We start from the raw sequence: 20,198 nt of genomic DNA on the forward strand, positions 1-20,198 counted from the left end.
GTCTCGGTGAATAATGTTGTGGTGCTCGTCCGCCCTGTACCGAGCCGAAGAGCTGAGAAAAGTCAAACTGAACCACAGTCGCATTACACCGTAAACGCGGTGACCCTTTCCCCGAACGGTCCAGCCCACGGTTGCCTGAGACCCTCGGAGGTGTGGGGAGAATTGGCAGCAGTGTCGCATCCCCGCCCGGCGCTGCATCGACCACCCCCGCCCCCGCAGCGCCCCCGCCCCCGCGCTTCACCGGCTGTCCACCCGGCACCTTGCCAGTGCTCCTAACCGCAAATTTTGGAGACGTCGCAACAGTGGGTAGTTTATTTGTCCTAGCAGTCGTTGGTGTCTCCTTTGGTCGCTTTCCCACAGCTTCCGGTGCTTTTACCGCAGAGGTCGAAGGAGGTGAGCGAGCGGAGGGAACAGAAGGAGCAGACGGAACAGAAGAGGACAAACGAGCGGAGGGAGCGGAGGGAGCGGAAGGAGCGGAGGGAGCGGAAGGAGCGGAAGGAGCGGAAGGAGTGGAAGCCACACTCTGTCGGGCGCTGTGCCCTTGTTTATAAGTGATTACACAAGGCAAAGGCGGTTCGTCACTCTCCTGCCCGTCGGCCCGAGAGGGATATTCAAGACCGATATTATTGCTTTGCTTCTTATGGGCGGCGTAGGAAAGGTCCGTAGTTGGTGTTGCCACAGAAGCACCTTTGTCGTCGTCTTGGGGCCTCTGCGGCACGATACGGCTGCTGCCTCCATAAGTGACCTCACCTACGGCTACATCCTGGCTAGCGTAAGAGAGTTCCCCTGTGGCAGCAGAGTGAGCGGCACTGATGGGACTGCCTTTGCTGCGCTTCTGGGTAGATCTTTCAGCAGCGCCTGTGACGTCGCCCCTCGCCGGTGTGGAAACACTCCCAGCTGCAATCGACACACTTGAGCTGATGGCTCCCTCCGCATTGCTCAAAATACCGGAGCTGTTCGTCCTCGGAAAGACACTAAGTTTCCCTGCCACATCAAATACCACTGCTGCATTAACCTCGGTGGCACCAGATCTCCCCGCAGCGCTGTCTGACTTCCGCAGCGATGCCCTTACTGAGCCGGCAGAAGCCCCCAGAGGGGTTCCTGCTGCAGCCGCCTCTGTCAGTCGCAACTTCATTATTTCTGCATTGGAGGAGCTGTTTTCGCGTGCGCTGCCAATAGGTTTCTCCTGGACGCCAAGAGGCGTGTCGGACGTTTTTCCGGATGAATTCGAGACATACCCGCCAGACGCAGCCTTGTTCAGAAGCTGGTGTGAGCTGCCTAATGCATTCCGCTGCAGCCGGTGAACTAAGCTCAGCAGCAGAACGGTGTCAGCCGCAACAATGCCAGTTAGGTACTCCGCCTGCGTTGTCGCATTCTCGTTTTGCTCGTCCGCGTAAAATGGTGTCGGCTTTGCACTACCTGATTGCGCACGCCCCCTTGAGCGAGCAAAAGCTTCCTCAAGTTCGACGAGTGCCGCGTGCAGGTCGACGTACTTCCTAGCGAGGGAGCGCACACTGCGGTTGGTGGAAGACTGCGTCCTCTCAGTTGATTTTCCCCTTTCTTTCGGGATTCGTCCAGAACGGCTTCGTTCTTCTGACGTCTTGCTGGTGGGGGCCTCGATATTGAGGTCCCCACTCACCTCTCGTTGCTCCTGCATAAAGATTGGAAGCCCTCCGCCAGAGGGTGAAGCATCGGCATCGTCTTTCAACGGTGTCCCAGCCTTTCCCAGAGGCAGGGCAACTTGGGAACGCCGGGACGGCAACAGTTCTCCGGACTGCGCCATGGCACCTAAGAGAGACGAGGTGGACTGCATGTTAGGATTCAGCAAGCTTGGGTCACTCCGTCGCATCTGACCCAATGCGGTCGCCGGCAACAGCTGGCTACTGGAAGAGTATGTACTCTGCCGCCAGCTCGTCTGTGTCCCCTGTTCCCGCACCTCAACCATTTTAGTTTCGGCCGTATAGATGATGGCGCTGTCGCCTCGGGTGCTCTGTTCACAGGAAGCTGCTGGTCGCTGTGATCCACTGGAGCGGGCCTGCAACAGCGGAAGTGGGGAAAAACGATCTGTAGGCCCTGTTTTTCCCGGCACCAGCGCGGGCTTGCTCCTGGAATCCCTCAAGCGCCCCGAGCCCTTGGACTTGATGCGGTCGCCGCCACTTGGCGCATCCGACTGCAAGGGTGACACCCACTTGCTGTCCTGCGTACTCTGCAGATCCTCAAGCTCCACCGGCGGCATGGGGGTTCCATGCTCTCTGAAGTCTGTGAGCTGTGATGGGGGGTCCGAGTGAACTGGCTTTGTCAGCACCGCAGGTTCCTCAAAGACCAGCCCCGTTGTCACACTCTCACCCTGGCCCGAGGTGCTGTTCTTGTCATTTTCACTGTCATATCTTTGGCGCCGTTCCTCGCTGGTCCGTTGGGGGGACTCGACTCCCTCTGGGGTGGCAATCTTAGAGGCGTTGGAAAGATGTGGTGTGACACCCGGCATCGGGTTAACCATGGAGATGGCGCTGAATGTCACGCGTGCCTCCTCAGCGGCATTGGGAGCGGCGGTGCTCAAGAACGACGGGGACTGGGAAGCGTGCGACCCCACGGCATCCTCCCGCGACATGCAGAGCATCTCGTACGACTCGGCTATGTTTTGCACGTGTTTACGGTACATGGTGTGGCGCAGCATGACGTACTTCCTCTCCTCCATCGAACGTTGGACCTGCGCTTCCAGCTCCACAATGCGGAGCATCAGGCGGGACTCCGCAGAGCGACCCTCGACGTCGTCGGTGATACGCTGCAGTGCTTCCGGGCTGTACTCGCTGCCCTCACCCCCCACGCTCCCTAGCACCCCGTCACGCCGCAGGAGCCCACCGTACCCAAGCTGGCGCCGCAGGTTGGCAATGATCGTTTCCTTCTGTGAGAGTGAGACGAGCCCCTCGGAGACGCGGCTGTGGAGTATCTGCAGCTCCTCCTCGCGCTTTGCCATTTTTTCCTCAATCATCTCCGCCTCTGACTTCATCCGGCCGATTTGCTGCCGCAGCAACTCCGCCATGACGTCGTGCTTGGCAACGTCCTGCAGAAGCTGCGTGTTTTTCCGCTCCAGCTCGTTGGCCCGCATCTCCAGCAGGTTGTAGGAGCTCTGCAGCTGCTCGTGCTGCCCCTCCAGAAGGGCGTACTGCTGGTGGCGCGTGTGGAGTTGTCCCTTCGTGGACTCCAGCATCGCCTTTGTGGTGGCGAAGCGGTTCTGCACCGCCTCAAAGAGCTCAAACGACACTGTGATGGAGGGGACTGTATCCCCGGGCGGCCCATCCTCGCCAAACAAGAGGGCCTTCATCGAGTAGTAGCCGGGGCTGCCGATTGCCTCCAGGATGCGGTGGTAGCCGTCACCAAACTCCAGCACCGCGCGCGCCTCCGCGGAGGTTGGGGCCGCCGTCGCCAGCGTGTGGGAGGCGTTGGATGACGCCGACAGGTGAGTGCCGTTGGTGCCCGCCGAGTCGCTGGCCCAGTTGACGCCGCCCATCTCGGGAGGCACGGAGCGCTGCGCACATGAGGTGGACTGGTGCGGTGGCGCAGCGCCAGTTCCCTCCGACATCTTCCTCCCTCGCTGCAGGGCCAAAGCGAAACACGCAAGGAATAATAATAATAATAATAAAACAACGACTTCTCCTTCGCTTAACTTTTTTTATTTTTTTCTGCGCGAGCGAAACTCAGATGGAAGAACACAGACAAACCCAAAAATAAAAAATAAAAAATGAAGGGGTGAGGCGCAGCCAACAGGCAATAAAAGAGAGAGAGAGAAAAAAAAAGGCGCCGTGAAAGACAAGCTCACCTCCGTTAGAAGCAGCAACAGAGACAGATTTATATGTAAAGACGCAGCAGACACACCCACACACCCTTCTCCTCCCCCCTCTCATCCTCGCACCTTCTATCGCCCTAACCCCCGCGCTTCGCAAAGCAAACACGCACTCACGCGGGGGGGAAAAAACACACACAACAATGGCAGCACACAGCAAAGCAACTAAAAAACAGCAACAGCAAAAAAAAACAAACAAACAAACAAACAATTGTTTGAAGAAAAAAGAGGTATCCATTTCAACGGCTGCCCCGCCCACATATGCACGATCGGTAAAGTAATATCAATCATAATAACAATATATGCACACACTAAGTCGCATCACTCGGTGTGCGCCAGTGCTCTGTCCAACGAATGCCCATAAGCCTCGCCAAAGAGGTTAAGGTGGTTCAACAATGGAAACACCTGGTACCACGGCACTCGAGATTCGTGTCCCGCCTCAAGTGGCATCTCCGCCTCGTACGCCGCGTAGAACTCACAACCAAAGCCACCGAAGAGCTGCGTCATGGCGAGATCCACCTCGCGGTGACCGTAGAATGACGACGGGTCAATGAGGTACGGTTCCCCAGCTTCTCCGTACATGACATTTCCGCCCCACAGGTCGCCGTGCAAAAGACTCGGCTGCACCTGCTTCCTTGAGGCGTAAAAGGCACGAAAGCGGCTGCTGAAGAGCGCAAACATTTCTTGGCGTCGCCCACTCCAGTAACCCTTTCGCTGCGCCAACGCCACCCGTGGCTCCAGGAGGCAGTCGATGTAATACGCTGCCCAGTCCGCCGACCAGCCGGCCGGTGTCTCACAGCCCGCCAACCCTATCGGCACAGAAGATCCAAACTGACCGTTCGGACTCGTCTGCCGATGCACCTTTGCGAGCATACGGCCCAGTTCCGGCAAGTTCCGCCGAGCCGCACCCCAACAGCCATGCGGGGCGCTCTGAATCCACATCATGATGAGGTAGGCCCACCCGTTCACCTCCCCCACCTGCACTACACGCGGGGTGCGGGCAACGGCTGAGAGAAGCGACAGCCCCATTGACTCCGCCGCGTAGAAGTCCGCCGTGGTGCCGCGCTGCAGCTTTAAGAAGTATACAACCCCCGCCTCCTCCATCTCCAGCCGGTATGTTTCGTTGATGTCGCCACCAAAAACGCGCTTTGCACGTGCGACCTTCGCCGAAAGAACGCGCGAGAAGGTCTCCTCCAGAGACTCCGTCATAATGAGCTCCGCGCAGCGCTTTCGCTGACGATGGCAATGGTGCACGACGAGGCAATTGCAGTGCTGGCTAAAAGCAGCGTCGCAGCAACTAAGCAGGAAAGCGGTTGCGTGAAAGCCGGGAGAGAGAAATGGTGCAACGATTGCGTGCAGCAAAAATCGCAGAGAGTGGGAGGAACTGGGATGGCACCCTGCATTGCAAAGTAGCACAGCCAGGAAGGAAGGAAGGAAGGGTCGTTTAGGACAAAGACGACAAGAACGCGCCTCAGCCACTTTGTGCTTCTGCAAGCAGCTGCGTGTATTTTGCTCGCATGACGTGATAGTCTGGTGGCAGACTCCGCTCCGCTTGGGGTTGCTGCATGAGGGCGTTTGTGAAGATTGCGAACACTGTCAGAAACTCAACCGATCTCCGTCGGCTACCGCCACTGCCGCTGTCCTCCTCACGCTGTCGCTCTTCATCCAGCACCGCCTCCAAGGCACACTGCAGGACATCATTCATCATCCTCGGGTTAAGGAGTCGCTCACCCAGTGGCTGCGAGCGTTGATGACTCGCGTAGATGTACCTCGCAGCGTCTAGAGGCCGCCTCTCCGTCAGTAACACCTGAACGACTAGCGCATCCTCCCGCAGCCTCAGCAACATATCAATGCCCAGTTTCCGATACGCACCGCCCATCGACAGCAGCACCATCGCCGTGAGAACATGATCCGTGATTATGCCAGGGACAAGCAGCTGATGCAGCGGGCCGCAGTCCAGCTCCGCAGCCTGCAGCAGACGTAGAAGTAGTCGCTGCAGGCCGTCTAGTAGAACTGACCCCGTCCGCATAACGCAGGATGCGTACTCAAACAGTGCGTAAAAGAGGTATCGTGCAAAGTGCACGCGACCCAACGAACTGCAGCCTTCGTTTGAGACCCTCGCGTCGTCCTCGTCGCCTGCGGCTGCTGAGAGTGTCGTTGCTGTGGTGGTTTGCTCCACATTTTCCCCAGTGGGCTTCACACGAACGTCGCCGTGGCCCGCTGCGGTGGGAGGCGGCACAAGCACCACCTCCACCAACGGGGCGAACACCGCACGCTGCATCACGAGTTGTCCAAGACTCACATCGGCGACGGGTACAACAGGACAGTCATTTGCGCCGCTTGCGGCTCGAACACCCGTCGACAAGGTTGTGCATGTGTCAAGAACATCCTGTAGCGTCACGCCGCCCCAACTGCGCCATGGCGGTGCACGCGGCAGTGGGCCCTCGGCGTCCTCGGCTGGCAGAAATTGTCGTAATGCTGCAGTGGAGCCCAGAAAACAGGCATCGTCACGCGCGTGCGGTAAGTTGGCGGAAACCACACCAAGGCATGAAGGATCACGTGTCCAACTCGAAGTCCGTGACTTCTTCTTCTCGTTGTCCTCCTGAGCGGTCTGCAGCAGCTGCTGTGTCGCGTGATGGGTGGCGATAGCCTCCAAGGCATGGGCCACGCAGTTGAGACATTCCTGCCTGCTGAGCATGGTGTGGAGCAGCGACTGAACCGCGTCCCCCGCACAGTGCAGTCGACGCAAGTAGAAGCGTACACGCTGCAAGGTATGTGGCATGGTGGCAGCAAAGGCAAACGGATTGACGCCCACCAGGTGCACAGACCCACGATGGCGGTCCAACAATAACGGCAGCGTGCCATAAACAAAGGCATGCGAGTACAACTCATTACTGTGCACTGTCGTAGATGAATTGGTATAAAGCGGTGGATGTGGCATGAGGGTGGCGCTAAGCAGTGGGTTCCGGAGAGGGAGGCCGGAGTCGTTGTTTCTGCTTCTACAACGGCAGCCATCACTGGCACTGCTGTGCCCATCACTGCCACGTAGTTCACTGGCGAGTCGCGTCATCCACGACGCCGGCCTCTCAACCTTCACACTGAGTCTACGGCAAAGGCCTCTGTTGCCGCCCCCAATGCTCTGAGAGGAAACGGCAGCCGTGCCGTGCTGTGACCCCCTCGTCGCAGAAGCGGCAGCCGCTGTTGTAGTGGTAGTCACAGTAAAAGATGCTATCTCTGTCGTTACGGCTTCCGATGCTGCCCCTGCGAACATGCGCTGTAAACCTTGCTCCTCCCCGCCAGAGACGATGTCAAATGCGCAGGAAAACCCATGCCGCAAGGCATGAAGGATGATGAGATTGTCAACCACCTGCAGAGCCACGGGCTCCCTTCGTGGATTTAGTGGGAATTCTGCACGCAGCAGCGCATGCAGCACAAAGCCTTCTTCGCTGCCGCTCCCGGCAGATAGGTAACGAAAGAGCGTCGCTCCGCCGTCGTGATGCGAGACGCTGCAAAGGAAGAGCTGACGGTACAGAACAAGCAGCCCAACAGGGTACTGCACGCGGGGCTTGTCCATGCACGCAGGCGAGACAAAGAGCGACACCGTCTCACGCTGCTCCTCCCCCACAGTGTCCCGGTCCCTGTCTCCGCCACAACTAGCATCTCCCTCCGGCAGACGCAATTCGGGCAACGGTCGCAGTCCATTCTCGTCCACCTCAAACGTTTTCAAAACATGTGGCTTCAATCGGTTGATGGAGAGAAACGCCCTGGCGGGGGGGCAGTAGTGCCAGTAGTCCGTGTGTGTCGGGAAGCGCCGCAGCAGCACGCACAGCTGTTCTTTCCGGCCTCGCGTGTCGTCCGTGCCGCACGGTAGCAGCGCCTCCTCCACGCCCACCACGTCGAGACTGATGGTGGTGATGCAGAGAAGGACCCGACGACAACTGGAAGAGGCGCTCGAGACAAAGTTCACGGGGGGTAATCGAGAGGAGCTGCCGTCCTGCGATTCCCGCTGTTCCCGTGGTGGCGCCGCCATGGGGCTTCCATGCGGCCCTGCAGAACGGCAGAAGGAGTTGTGGGCGTCGTGTAGCTCCTCCGCCCAGTAGTACGCTTGAATGGGGTAGAAGTCGTCGCGGAAGCGCAGGCTCCTTGGCGCGCACTGAAACGATGCCACGGCACACAGCGGCAAGGCTCCCGTGCCATCACGACACACGACGAAAAGGATACTGCGCGTGTCGACGCTGAGGGCCACAAGGTACGCCCGGCTGCCGCCACTGCCCTGCGTGGGGGTGGCCATGTTGCTGCTACGGCTGTGGAGCGGGATGGGGCAGCGCTTCGCGTAGCGAATACTGAGCGGCTCATCATCACCCCCGCTGCGCTTCACCGCCAGTGCCACGGCGTCGGCGGGGAGCGTGGGATGGTGGCGCATCCACGCCACGTCGTCGTCGTCGTCGCCGTCGTCCGCGGCAGCGGCTGCAGAGGCAGGCTGCGTCGCCCCGTCCTCTTCCTCTTTCCCCTCGCGCAGCCGAAGCTGGTAGAAGCACACCTGCTGGCCAGCCATGCAGAAGACGACGACGTCGTTCGCCACCTCGTCAATGTAGACACGAGTGACGCCCATCGCACCGTTACCGCCCGAACCACCAGCCGCAGGCACACGGAAGCGGAAGACGGGCCGTTGGAACACTACGAATGGCGGAACGGTGGAGACATCAGTCATTGTGCCTCTCCACCACCACCCGCCAGTCCTCCTCCTAGCAGGCGTGCACACGCGCAACTGTCGAGAAGGGGGAGGAGCGAGATAAAAAAAAAAGCGAAACTGAAGGGAATTTCCACTTCGCACGCTCCTTCAGATGGCAAGTGGGGGAGGGGGGGGGAGGGGGGGAAGAAAACAACGGTAATAATAATCAATAATAACAATAATGCATGGTCCTTATTTTTGCTTCTTTGTTTTGTTGTTGTTGTTTCCGTTTCTCTTTTCCGTATATTTTCTTGTCAAAACACGGCACACCCGCACACTTACTTCGTCTCCCTCCACCCACCCACCCACCCACTTTTTTTTTGCTGGGGAGAACGGGCGCCGTCGCGACTAGTAGCCGAGATCGCGGCGCAGGAACGACTTGGGGCTTGTCAGCCACGCCATGTCGTAGCTCTGCGCGGTCATGATGGAGTAGAGAAAGAGCATCGAGCACGTCGCCGGTGCCGTCATGGTATGAAAGAGAGTGTCAAAGACTACCGACGTCACAAAGATGGCGGTGAGGAGTGGGAAGGCAGCGTAGAAGCGGCCGACCATGAAGCAGCCGCAGCAGCAAAGAAACACCTGGAAGGCACCAGGGGTTCGCCACCTGACCCAGCTCCAGTACCGTGGCATCTCGTCCACGTTGCGCGCCATCCACTCCGGGAGGAACTTGTAGTAGAAGTACTGGGTGTCGCTGACAAGGTTGCGGTAGCGCCGGTCCAGCGTGGGGCTCTTTGTAATGATCTCGTAGGCCTTGTTGACTTGGTTGAGCCGCGGAATGTTGCCCACCCCCTTCGGGTCCAGCTCTGGGTGCAGCTCCCGCATCAGCTCGTGGTAGCGCAGCCGTATCGTCTGGGCGGAGGTACCCGGCTTCACCCCAAGCACCTCCCACGGATTGTACCCTGCGGCAGCCGTGGAACCCCCATCCCCGCCGCTGCCGCCACCCGCCGCCGTGGGTCGTGCCGCGTCACGCACAACGTCCTCCTCGCGGGGCTTCGGTGCGTGCCTGGATTGCTCAATGTCGGCCGGGACACTGCCGTAGGGGGCAGCGCCGCTAAAGCGACGGCGGGAGACGCCCCGCAGCCATATGGCGCCCCACAGCGTGGTCCCCTTCGCAGGCAGGACGCCGATGGCCGGCGGCAACCGTGCCGCTCGCCGCATGTTTCGCTACACACACACACACACACACACACACACACACGCTATCTATATATTTGTATCGTTCCCTTCCCTGCTTGCCTTTCTTCCTAGTGCTCCTTCGCAAGAGCCCCCTCCTCCCCACCCCCCTCCCCGTGCGTGGGCGAAAGGCAGGCAACAGCAACAGCAACAGCAGTAAACGCATCAGCCACACCTCCAGACACACGCAGCCTCACAACACAGGCGTGCCACACACACTCACTCACACACACACACACACATCGCCGCCGCTGCGACCACACTCCCGGCGTTTGTTTACGCGCACAGGGCAGGCGCTGTTGTCACGGAACACGCACCCACACACACTAAGAATGCCAACATGAATAACGAAAGGCCGACGACGCAGATGTCAAAAGTTTAAAACTCATTCGCTTCAAATAATATGTGTCCCGCACCATCGCTCCAACGATCCTCCTCTTTCCTCTTTCCTCTTTCCTCCGCGTTGTTGCCCTTCATACTCCTCTACAGCCGCTGCCCCCTTGCGCACCTCACCTCACCTCACACACATCGTCGCACGTTCCCTTTCACATCACAAAGGCCCAAAAGAGGAGGTGCAGAAGAAAATAGACCCCCACAATCACCTCCGGCACGAGACAGAGGAGCGTCGCCCAAAGCAGCGTGCATATCACCGCCCAGAGTCTCGTGGCCATGCTATAGAGAAACACCACGGCTACAAACAGTACCAGCGTCAGACCAGTCCTTGAGGGTGTCATGTCCCGCGTGCCGCCAACCGCCAATGCCCGGCGCAGCGGTGGTAGACGCGGAAACACGATATACCCCAGCAGCGCTGTACCGGCGTGATGCAGCAGCGCCGCCGGGTGCAGAATGCTGCCCCACGACCCCTGGCGCAGCCTGCCGTAGTAGGACACCAACCGTGGCTCTTCCATAACAAGCAGAGTGTGCGTGAGACTCACAATTGAGCACTGTGTGTCAGGCACCGCCGCCGTGGGTGGCACACAGACTCTCAGGAAGACCGAGGCATTCACTGCCAGCGCCCCACCGCTCCCGCGACTGTCGCGCAGGTAATCGTGCACCGTGTGCAGATGTCGGCGCCCGTAACGAGCAAAATCAGAAGCCATTATTGCATGTGCACGCTCTGCGGCTGTCGCGTTGACCCGAAACACAATCTCTGCGAGGCTACTCCGCCTGCTGCCCTGGTCCTCGCTCAGTAACTCCGCGAGTGGGACGGGGATACCGACAAGGATGGCGCTAGGACGCTTCGACAGCGGCACCTCACCGCCCAGGATGTCACGCAGACTGTACACAACCAACTCAAACTGCAGGTACGGAAGACCCCCGCGTTGCACACGCGGCGGCTGCCAGTGTCGCCAGAGGAGATGCAGCGCCGTCCACGCCGCCTTTGGGCAGAGCATGGAAAGGCGCCACTCCCGCGGCACCCGTGACGCCGCATAAAAAGGCACGCGCAGCGGCTCAACCAATGTGTTGTGGTCTACTGGCGGCGAAGCGGCGGGTGGAAAAAACCAAAGCCCTGTCAGGTCCCCGGCCATGAAGTACGTCGTGTCCGCCAGTAGACACCCGCGGCACTCCGTCGCAATGCCAGGCACCACAAAAAGGATCTCCTCAATGGTGCTGAAGGGGCGAATCGGTGGGAGATGATCATCGCTAAGCGCGTCGTCCGGCTGGTCGTCGTAAAGGTCATTCACGTCGGGTCGGTCCGCCGGGATGCGAACCCCCACAAAGGTGTTGTTGTAACGGTAGACGAACTGGTGCCGCCGCACGTTCTCCGGCCTGGTCATAATGGCAAAGAGGTAACTCACAAAGTCCGAGCGGTAAAGGCCGCCATGCCGCAAAAGAAGGTGATGGACACTGTCAAGGCGGTAGTGCTCCACGATGCTGAAGCTATTGATCAGCGCCACGTTGTGCGGCGCGCGACGACGGGCACCACCACCAGCAGCAGCAGCAGCAGTAACCCCGCTCACAAGCCCCGCAGCATCCGGTAGCGGTGATTGTAGCTGCGCAACGGCACCGGGCTCGTTGCATGTGTCAGAAAACGCAGGATGCGGCAAACGCATGCCAGCCTCATAATAATAATGCGCATCATCATCGTTGGCGGCGGCGTCCACCTCCTGCTCACCCACACGCTCGTGCCACAGGTCACCAATAAGCTCCACACCAAACTCAACCCCGTGACGTCGTACGTCCGCCTCACACATCAGCAGCGGTCGCCGGGGCGTCGGCTCCGACCACGACAACGATGGCGCCCCCGCCTCCCCAGGAGCAGGTGGTTTGCGGAGATGCAGTCGAGCCAACGTGGGGCGCACCTCCACAACAAACGACACGGACGTCTTCCCCTTTGTGTAGCTGTCCTCGGCGAGCACCCCGCGCAGTGTAATGCGAAGCAAACGTGGCAGGTACAACTTCTGCAGTAACTCGCTATCCTGCTGCTCGTCGTAGTCGGTGCGGCTTAACATCTGAAAGGTCGGACAGGGTGACAACTGCAGATACAAGTGTTTCCTCGTCGCGGGCGACGTGGCCACCCGCATCCCGGTCCACATTTGCTTCAGACAAGGCAAGAGACCCACCTCAAGGTTGGCGTCGGTAAGGCCTGTGCTGTTGGGGTTGTGCACCTCCTCCAGCAGAATGCGATCCGCAGGGGAGGCGTCCATGCCGGTAAACGTTGTCCCGCTCACGTTGACCTGAATCACAGGGATACCGCCCTCCACCTCACACTGTTTGATCGCCGCAGGGGTCGCCCCCACCACCGGTGGAACGTCCACCACCTCTACCCGACCAAACAGCACCAACGAGGCCACGTCGCCAGCTGCGGAGACGTTCGTCCCGCACAGTACATCTTTATGCACCGCCGTACGAAGGAAAAGGTTATGCGGCACCGTGAATGGGCCATATTGCGGCAGTGTCAAACGCACAGCAGCAACGTCCTCGTTTATGACGCCCTTGTAGAGCCGCAAGGCCCGCTCAAAGCGCTCCTCCAAAGTCGCCCTCGTCGATACGTCAAGCAACGTCGGTTGCTTCTTCTCTCCCCCATTCAGACGACGTGCCCGCTCAATCTCCTCCAGTTGACTCTTTGTGATGCGGCGACGTGCAAGCGCGGCCTGCAGATCTGTGCGCAGTCCCGTCACGTCGATGCCCTCCCGCGTCCAGCGGTACTCCCGTTGCAGCCCCTCCAGCTGCTGCTCAATCACGTCCAGCGTGACCAACCGCTGCTCCTTCGACGGCACACGATGAAGCTGACGGCGACGCAGGGTGGCCTCCGTGTCATCGAGCCGCGGCAGAAGATGGGCGAGAGAGACGAAAAGCGGCTCGCACGCCACCCGCTTCTCTCGCACAGCCTCAACGTATTCCAGCCACTCCCGCGCGGTACGCCCCTCGACGCCGTCCGGGCGGTTCACCTCTGTCCAAAAGTTTAGCACGTCAGCTCCGCGAACCGTCCCGCGGATGCATTTTGCAAGCAGGCTGTGGCGCTGCCGCTGGAGCCTCCCCAACGCAGGCGCCGTGTAGATGTAGCCGCCCATCTGCTTTGGCTGCGCGGTGTCGAGACGAAGCAGCACGACCGCAGCCCTGCCCTCGTCGCTCACGTCCAGCTCGGAGGTAACCGCGTCGGGGACCCCCAGCAGACTCAGCATAGGACTCATAGACTGTTCCTCGCGTTCCAGGCTAGCCGGGTTAAGAAACGGCAAAAATGGCACAATTTCACCACTGCGAAAGAGTGAATTACGCGTCAAACCCTCGTCACCCCACGTTGTTGCCCCATCAATGATTTCACTTGTCATAAAGTCACCGCCGTGCACACATACACGCGAGGAGCCGAGTTGCTCCTGTGCCAGGAATATGTGATGCAAAACTTCCTTCGGGTGCAAGTGCCTCGTGGCGGTCACTGTGAAGGAGACGCAGCGCCGTGTGGCATCCGCGCGCACTTCAGACCACCGTGTGGTGCGTGCAACCCACCACGGCAGCGAGCACCCCCGCGCCACAAGCCGAGCTGCGCCGGCCTTCACAATTGCCTCAAACGAGGCAGCATCAACAAGGCGGGCCCCGAACGAGGTGGTGGAGGAGAACAAAAGCCCCCTGCTTCGTGCACCTTCGGCATGCAGGCAGATGGAAATTTGTCCGTGTCCGGAGTATGCGTCGCACTCGTGGCTAAGTGTTGTGTTTGCGGATAGAAAGGCCGATACTCGCTCAATTTCAAACTCTTGCCGCCGCATATACGGGCATCGCTTTGTCAGCATCGGGCCAAACACACGAAGGGAAGGATGAAGCTCGTACCGCAGGTGTGTAGGGCCGATGGGGAGGTTTGTCACAGTCACGACTTGGTACCCCATGCGTTCACGGCTGGGCACGCCGCTCTTGTTCGCCACAGCATCAACACGAAGCCGTGGGCCACGCAGCGGCAGCGAACTGGATGACGCCCCCGTCTCCACCAGCGCCCACTGCAAGGTAGAGGTGGTGGCAAGGATGTGAACACTGTGTGAAAGTGTCACGAGACGGTTCGAGTGCAGGTTCTCTGTCAAAACAAGCAGACGCACCGTTGCGTAGTCCACCAGGACACGCCGCCGCTGCGCCGGTGCCTCGTCATTCTCCTGCACGCTGGAACCTGTGGAGGCCGCGGCGTAAACGGCCCATCGAACCGTAACAACGCCAAACGGGAGTCCGTGCACCACAGTGCGTGACCGCCGGCCGTGGTCAAAGCGGATGCCGGTGAAGTTGGCGCCACTGGTCCACGTCTCGGTCTCCGACGTCTGCAGCGACACCACCTCCCATTGACCAAAGAACTCACACTCAATTTCGCGCGGGATGGGTACGGCCTTAAGCACCGCAGTGTCGCCACACACCGTCATCTCCTCCTCAAGAACCCGCGCGTGCACCACATGCAACGTCTCCGTGACGCTCGCGTTTGGGCAGGCGCCTGGGTACACAGGGTCAGGGTGCGTGTAGCCAAACGTGTACAGGCCAGGTACGCGGATGCCTGACACCAAGACGGTGGCGTCCCCAAATCCCCGCTCAAGCGCGCGCGGGTGCCGTGGAAGAGGGAAAAAATGAATAGCGTCCAGCAGCCGTTGGGTGCCCACCGGCGACGGAACCGCCGATACGACGCTAATGGCGGCCCAGTTCGAGGTCCGGCCCTCGACGGCGGCATCAACGTGGAGAATAACTTTTTTCCCAACAACCCACCGTGTCCGTGGTATTCGAGGAGGGGCGGGGTCGAGGCTGCCGCCGTTGGTATCTGCGACAGTTGCCGGCTTGGGGCGTGCCGTGCCGTTTGCGAAGCACTCCCCCATCGCGGCGTTGTCGCTCAGAATCGCAAACGCCGGCGGCAACGGCGTCGGATACACGCGTCGAAGCATAAACGTGTCTGTCCGCACAGTCTCCGTCAGGGTGTTCCGCACCGTCAGATGGCACCGTGTCTCGTTAGCGGGTCCGCTGTGGCGCAAAACGGAGGATGTCGGGGTGTGACGCTCCACCGTAATCGCACCTCCATCGCACGCCCACGTGAAGTCAAAGTGGTACTTAGTGTGCAACCACGGGTGGCGCGAGAAGACAAAGGACGGGTAGCAGAATGGAAGCGTCCCCGCCTCCGCTGCCGGCACCACGCCGAATGGGCTGACCGCAAAGACGGAGATGTTGCCAGGCTGCGGGACGCAAAGGCCACGCCGCTCAAACTCCGCCGCCCCCCGGCTTGGGCCCACCGCCGTCGGTGAGGATCGAACCTCGTACAGGAGCGGGTAGTGGGAGCTGTTGCCGAGGCCGTCAAACCGCATTTGTCGCGGCGCGGAACGATGTGTAAACGCAAAGCGAGCGTCCAAGAGAAGATCAAAGGCGTTGTCGCGCTCTCGTGACTCGTGGGCCTTCTGCCGCTCCCAGTCCACAGCATGCGCCGTATCCGCGTTATTGTACAGGACGATGTCCTTGTCCTTATCCACAAGGTTAGTATTACGATTATGATTATTAACATAACTCTTATGCTCCGCATCCTGCTTGTTAGCAGCGTCGTCATCGGCTGTAGGTCGAACGGAGCGGCGGATGAGTAACGGCGCGGCGGCGGCGGCAGCAGCAGCCTCATCGTTCAGACTTTCATCACCCACACGTTCAAAGTGTCGCTGCGTGACCCCCAGCTGGTGTGCGGCGTTATGGAGGTAACTGAAGCTGACGTCAAAGTCCTGCTGCGGGCCAGAGTAGTTGAAGGAGTAGCCCACCGTCGCACTATCACCCGCAATGGGAACGACACGCCGAGCTGTAAAGCGTGGCGGGTGCGGCGCCCTGCTCCCATCCTCCACGTCTCTGTCACCGGCAGCACCCATACGGGTGTCGTCATCGTCTTCATCTTCATCGAGCCACTCAACGGACGGCAGCGCGTACACAATGCTAGGAATATCGCGCAGTTGCTGCCGGCCGTCCTTGTGCAGCAGCAACTGCGGGGGGCGTTGACAGCGGCGCAGGGAGAAGGTCTGTGTGACGGCCCCGACAAGGTTCCGCGCTGTCCAAACGGCATCGCACCAGCTGTATACCGCAATCCCGCACACCTGCACCTCCTCCACTTCAGCCTCCTCCGCTAGGGCCAAGGTGCTGTGTTGTTCCGCATGCCGTCGTCGCCGCTCCGGCTCCACAAGGTACGGTGGCGCCTGCGTCGCCTCCGCGCAGCGAGGAATGTGCCAGCGGACAACCTCGTCCTTCCGCGAGGGACGCGGTGCTGACAGACGAACGCAGCTGTCCTCTGTGTAGACAGGCACGAGGGCCGGCGCAATGGGCGGAGCCGCAAGAGCCACCACCGTCACCGCGTGTTCCACTATCCGGGGAGGGCAGCGGGAGGTGTACGGCACGCCGAGGTCAATCGCCTCACCAGGGTCCTCAGCCATAAACCGCAAGGTCCCCTCCCGCAGCTGCTGCCGCACATTTGGCACACCCGTCGTGTCAAGCTCAGCGACAAAGGCGTCATCCACGGTGAGCAGCCGCAGCGGTGCGGCGACAAGCCAGTGGCCGATGGGCGTGTCACCCGCTGCAACCTCCAGCGACCGGGGTGGATAAACCTTCAACCGGCGCAGACTCATCGCCAGCGTGACGTTCACGCGTCTCGGCAGCGTCGAGAGGCGACGCAGCACCACAGCGGGGCGGGAGCGCAGCTCCACGACCACCACATCCGCCTCCTCGCTGGTGAGGATGCGGGCTACCGACGCGTCCAGGTTCTCCGGCGGCAACAACGCCGTGTCGTTCACCTCAAATTGTACCACCCACGTCAAATCCGCCACACCGCGTTTTCGCATTTGCAAAACCCCGCTCACCCCGCCACTGGCGAAGCTGGTGTGGATGTGGCACTGTCCCGCACCGCGTTCTTTGCATTCAAACCGCCCCTCCAAGGTATTTTGCTCTCGCAACGGTCCACGCGCGATCTGGTGGAAGCGCACGGAATCCAGCAGAGAAGCGCGCACGCGCGCCACCACACCTTTCAAGGTTAATGCCTCAACAGGAATGTCATCTTCACATGCCGTCAGCGGGGAAGTGGACGGCTGCAACAAAATGCCCTGAAGGGCCCATACCTCATGCACCTCCAACAGCACTGGGTCACAGAGTCCATCCGCGTCGCGTACGTAGTAGGAGATGTTGTTACGGCCCACAAACACGGGAAATGATGCGGTGTCCTCTGTGTATGGGTTGTGCAAAACCCGCCGCATCGTCTGCGGTAGCGGTTGGTCCTCGAGTGGGGTATTCTCCCAGTATCCAACGTAGTGGGCCGGCATGTGCTGCGGTGACAGTGCAGCTCGCAGCTCTGCATGGCTGCGTGTGCGCTGCGAGACTCGTAGATGCCTCTCAAAGCCAAAGTGTATCTGTGGCGCCATCTGCTCCACCTCCCAACGTCTATCGAACGGTAGACGCAACAAATAAAAATAGGAGTTTGTTTGCACGGCTGTCCCGCGAGACACCGTGACTTTCACCTCGTACTTGTGGTGGGGAAGCACTTCAACGTAGCTGCTGTTGGCGTGATGCCGCCGCAACATTCCAGCGTCGTCTGTCACCGTTGGCACGTGAAACGACTCCTCGAGGGCGATGTCACCGGTGCCCGCGTCCGTCACCACCCAGTGAACCCTTGTCGCCGGAAGTAGTGCGGGTGACACGGCAAACGAAGCAGCCCAGGCCCCCCCACGCAGCTGTGCAAAGTTCCTCCCAGAAGAATCTGGTGGCATGCCGCACATCGGACCCGCACACAGGATCTTCACCGGCGGAAGCGTATCGCGTCTTACCTGCAGCATCGGCATCACCAGCAGAGTATGCGGGCACTTGCACTTGATCGCCACGTTCGCAATCTTGAGGTGAATGTCGGCGGGGGCGGCAGGCACGAAATCCTCCGCAGCGTGGTAGAGCGGGATGCGAAGGATACCATCGCCCACTGCTCCAGAAACAAGGAGAATGACGTCGCCATCGCCATCGTTCTGGCGTCGGGCATCCTCCTCTGTCGGCACATACGTCGCATTGTAGCGGCGCCGCAGCACCGTGTCCACGATGGTGACCCGCTCACGCGGAAACATTCTGCGCTTCTCTGCCGTCGTCAGCACCTGAAACGGGGACGCCTGCAGCAGGACATGAAGAAAGGTGTCGTATAGGGCCTCGTCTCGCAGCAGGGTGCCGTTGTATTTGTATCCGCAGCAGAGACTCATCTTTAGAGTCAAGTTCGACGTCGTCAGGAAGCTGGACGGGGTGAGGACGTCGCTTACGGTAAAGCTCCCGGAGGCCCACACCATGGAGGAGTGCGGACAGCCATGGTCCATGCTGCACGGGGAAGCGTCATCCATAAGATGCGCGGGAACAGCAGCATGCGACCGCCGCGGCGCATTCAGCTCGGCAAGTGTCGGCAGCGACGTCGCCAACGTGCCGTTGTGTGTGTCTGGTGTCATCGCCACAGCCAGTGTGCAGCCCAAGCAGGAAAGAAGTATCAAGCAGGCCACTGCCATCCATGTCAACAGCGGCCTCCGTTGGCGTGAAGACCGCGGATGCCGCCTCCCGCACAGGCGGGACATCGGTCTATTCTATACGCACGCACACAGTCTCACTGCCTTTATCGCCTACGTCAATCCTTCTGTTGCTTTTGTTGTTGTTGTTCTTTTCCCTCCTTTCTCTTTTTCTCTTATTCTCTAAGTGTGTCTGTGCCTTTTTTGGCTTAACGAGAGTTATTCTAAGGTCCCCCCACCGCACACACACACACACGCACTGAAACAAATCCCCTTTCCGCCCCCTCACAAGTGTGTGTGTGTGTGTGTGTGTGTGTGTGTCATGCATAAAAGAGAAAAAAAAAAAAGAGGCGAGAAGGACATTGCGGTCAGATGCACGTGTGTGCTTGCTGCTTTTTCGCGGCACACGAAGAGAAAACAACAAGGGAGGAAAGAAAACGTCCCGACGCGCGCGTGGGAGTCATGTAATGCGGTCCACGGGAGTCCCTCCCCCACCCCCGCTCCGCTAGCGTCGTGTAGAGGGATAAGCTAAGAAAGGCGGCGGAAGAGGGAAGACATTGAAAAAAAAAGAAAAAAAAAGACGGAAGCAAACAAACAGAAAAAAAGAAAAAAAACGTGAAATACACAGATTACAGAGTGTACCGCCCATTTTCCTGCCACCCTGCCGCTGCTAGTGGTGACTGTGATGGCCCCAGTGTAGCGCAAGGCTAAGACCAAGCCTCCCACGTATGTATGCGCATCCAACGGCCGAAGCAGCAGAGAAGACATGCCACAAACGAAACACGTATAGGCAGAAAGATAGGCACACATATATGCATACATGCATATTATATATATATATATATATATATATAATATGCATGTATGTCAGTCGGGACACAAGGCGAGAGAGTGACAGTGAAAGAAAAGACGCATATTTGCACAGGACGCAAGAAGCACGAAATATATAAACACAACATTCAAGCCTCTTCTTCTTGTTTGTTGTTGTTTTGTTTTTGTTTTTGTTTTTGTTTTTTTTTTTTTTTTCACCCACTTTATAATGAGCCCCCCCACCCCACCCCACCCCACACACGCACACACATACATCGTACTCCACTGGAGTGGTTGCCTTACGTCCCTCGCATGACAAACAAAATGAAGACAGGAAGCCGCAGACGACGACGCCCTTCCACCCACCCCCCACCCCTTCAGCGCTCAGCGGCCCGCATCCCACCTTCGTTGGCTGCCGTTTGCGGGTCACACCGTGACGCCGCCGCGGCAAACGGGGGGGAGGGGGGAGGGGGGAGGGGGAGGGGGAGGGGGGAGGGCGTTATTAACAAAATACAACGCCAAGAAAAAAAAAAAGAAGAAAAAGAAAAAAAGAAAAAAAGAACAAGAAGATGAAAGAGAAGAAATAATTATTTATTTATTTTATTTCTTGTAAATGTAAGGCGGGTCAGAGGATAAAATAAAAACTTGAGGAAGATGAACCTTCGGCCTTCGTCTTGGGGTGTTGTTGCCGCAGCTGCAGCCG

General features: G+C 59.1%; 5 protein-coding genes across 5 annotated transcripts in view, besides 17 other annotated features; all 5 read right to left on the reverse strand.

The window, feature by feature from the left end:
- TraAM80_01670 (uncharacterized protein) overlaps positions 1–3,580 on the reverse strand; it is a gene marked incomplete at both ends in the record, with an annotated part of 3,741 nt that extends 161 nt beyond the window's left edge. The window contains one exon of the mRNA XM_029378703.1: positions 1–3,580. This exon is cut by the window's left edge and continues 161 nt beyond it. Within this exon, the coding sequence (XP_029241433.1) occupies positions 1–3,580 (3,580 nt within the window).
- A 40-nt stretch (positions 3,581–3,620) lies between these two features.
- Positions 3,621–3,640: a microsatellite.
- Positions 3,641–3,967: 327 nt separating this feature from the next.
- Positions 3,968–4,052: a microsatellite.
- A 110-nt stretch (positions 4,053–4,162) lies between these two features.
- TraAM80_01671 (fructosamine kinase) lies at positions 4,163–5,050 on the reverse strand (the record flags this gene model as incomplete). Its single annotated transcript, XM_029378704.1, has 1 exon — positions 4,163–5,050. The coding sequence occupies one exon, from the start codon at positions 5,048–5,050 to the stop codon at positions 4,163–4,165; it is 888 nt and encodes a 295-aa protein (XP_029241434.1).
- Positions 5,051–5,312: 262 nt separating this feature from the next.
- On the reverse strand, positions 5,313–8,552 carry TraAM80_01672 (putative NADH-dependent fumarate reductase; the record flags this gene model as incomplete). The annotated part of the gene is made up of 1 exon (XM_029378705.1): positions 5,313–8,552. The coding sequence occupies one exon, from the start codon at positions 8,550–8,552 to the stop codon at positions 5,313–5,315; it is 3,240 nt and encodes a 1,079-aa protein (XP_029241435.1).
- A 142-nt stretch (positions 8,553–8,694) lies between these two features.
- Positions 8,695–8,717: a microsatellite.
- Positions 8,718–8,730: 13 nt separating this feature from the next.
- Positions 8,731–8,756: a microsatellite.
- Positions 8,757–8,779: 23 nt separating this feature from the next.
- Positions 8,780–8,798: a microsatellite.
- A 123-nt stretch (positions 8,799–8,921) lies between these two features.
- On the reverse strand, positions 8,922–9,731 carry TraAM80_01673 (putative chaperone protein DNAj; the record flags this gene model as incomplete). The annotated part of the gene is made up of 1 exon (XM_029378706.1): positions 8,922–9,731. One exon carries the CDS (start codon positions 9,729–9,731, stop codon positions 8,922–8,924), a length of 810 nt encoding a protein of 269 aa, XP_029241436.1.
- An 8-nt stretch (positions 9,732–9,739) lies between these two features.
- Positions 9,740–9,771: a microsatellite.
- Positions 9,772–9,881: 110 nt separating this feature from the next.
- Positions 9,882–9,920: a microsatellite.
- Positions 9,917–9,988: a microsatellite.
- A 303-nt stretch (positions 9,989–10,291) lies between these two features.
- Positions 10,292–18,754, reverse strand: TraAM80_01674 (uncharacterized protein; the record flags this gene model as incomplete). The annotated part of the gene is made up of 1 exon (XM_029378707.1): positions 10,292–18,754. One exon carries the CDS (start codon positions 18,752–18,754, stop codon positions 10,292–10,294), a length of 8,463 nt encoding a protein of 2,820 aa, XP_029241437.1.
- Positions 18,755–18,814: 60 nt separating this feature from the next.
- Positions 18,815–18,839: a microsatellite.
- An 87-nt stretch (positions 18,840–18,926) lies between these two features.
- Positions 18,927–18,945: a microsatellite.
- A 31-nt stretch (positions 18,946–18,976) lies between these two features.
- Positions 18,977–19,006: a microsatellite.
- Positions 19,007–19,245: 239 nt separating this feature from the next.
- Positions 19,246–19,299: a sequence feature (A-rich).
- Positions 19,300–19,509: 210 nt separating this feature from the next.
- Positions 19,510–19,543: a microsatellite.
- Positions 19,544–19,653: 110 nt separating this feature from the next.
- Positions 19,654–19,711: a microsatellite.
- A 238-nt stretch (positions 19,712–19,949) lies between these two features.
- Positions 19,950–19,992: a microsatellite.
- Positions 19,993–20,015: 23 nt separating this feature from the next.
- Positions 20,016–20,082: a sequence feature (A-rich).
- Positions 20,080–20,104: a microsatellite.
- Positions 20,105–20,198: the final 94 nt, after the last annotated feature.

This window comes from Trypanosoma rangeli (assembly GCF_003719475.1).
Source record: "Trypanosoma rangeli strain AM80 chromosome Unknown Tra_15.4_contig_00034, whole genome shotgun sequence".
Classification (NCBI taxonomy): Eukaryota; Euglenozoa; class Kinetoplastea; order Trypanosomatida; family Trypanosomatidae; genus Trypanosoma; species Trypanosoma rangeli.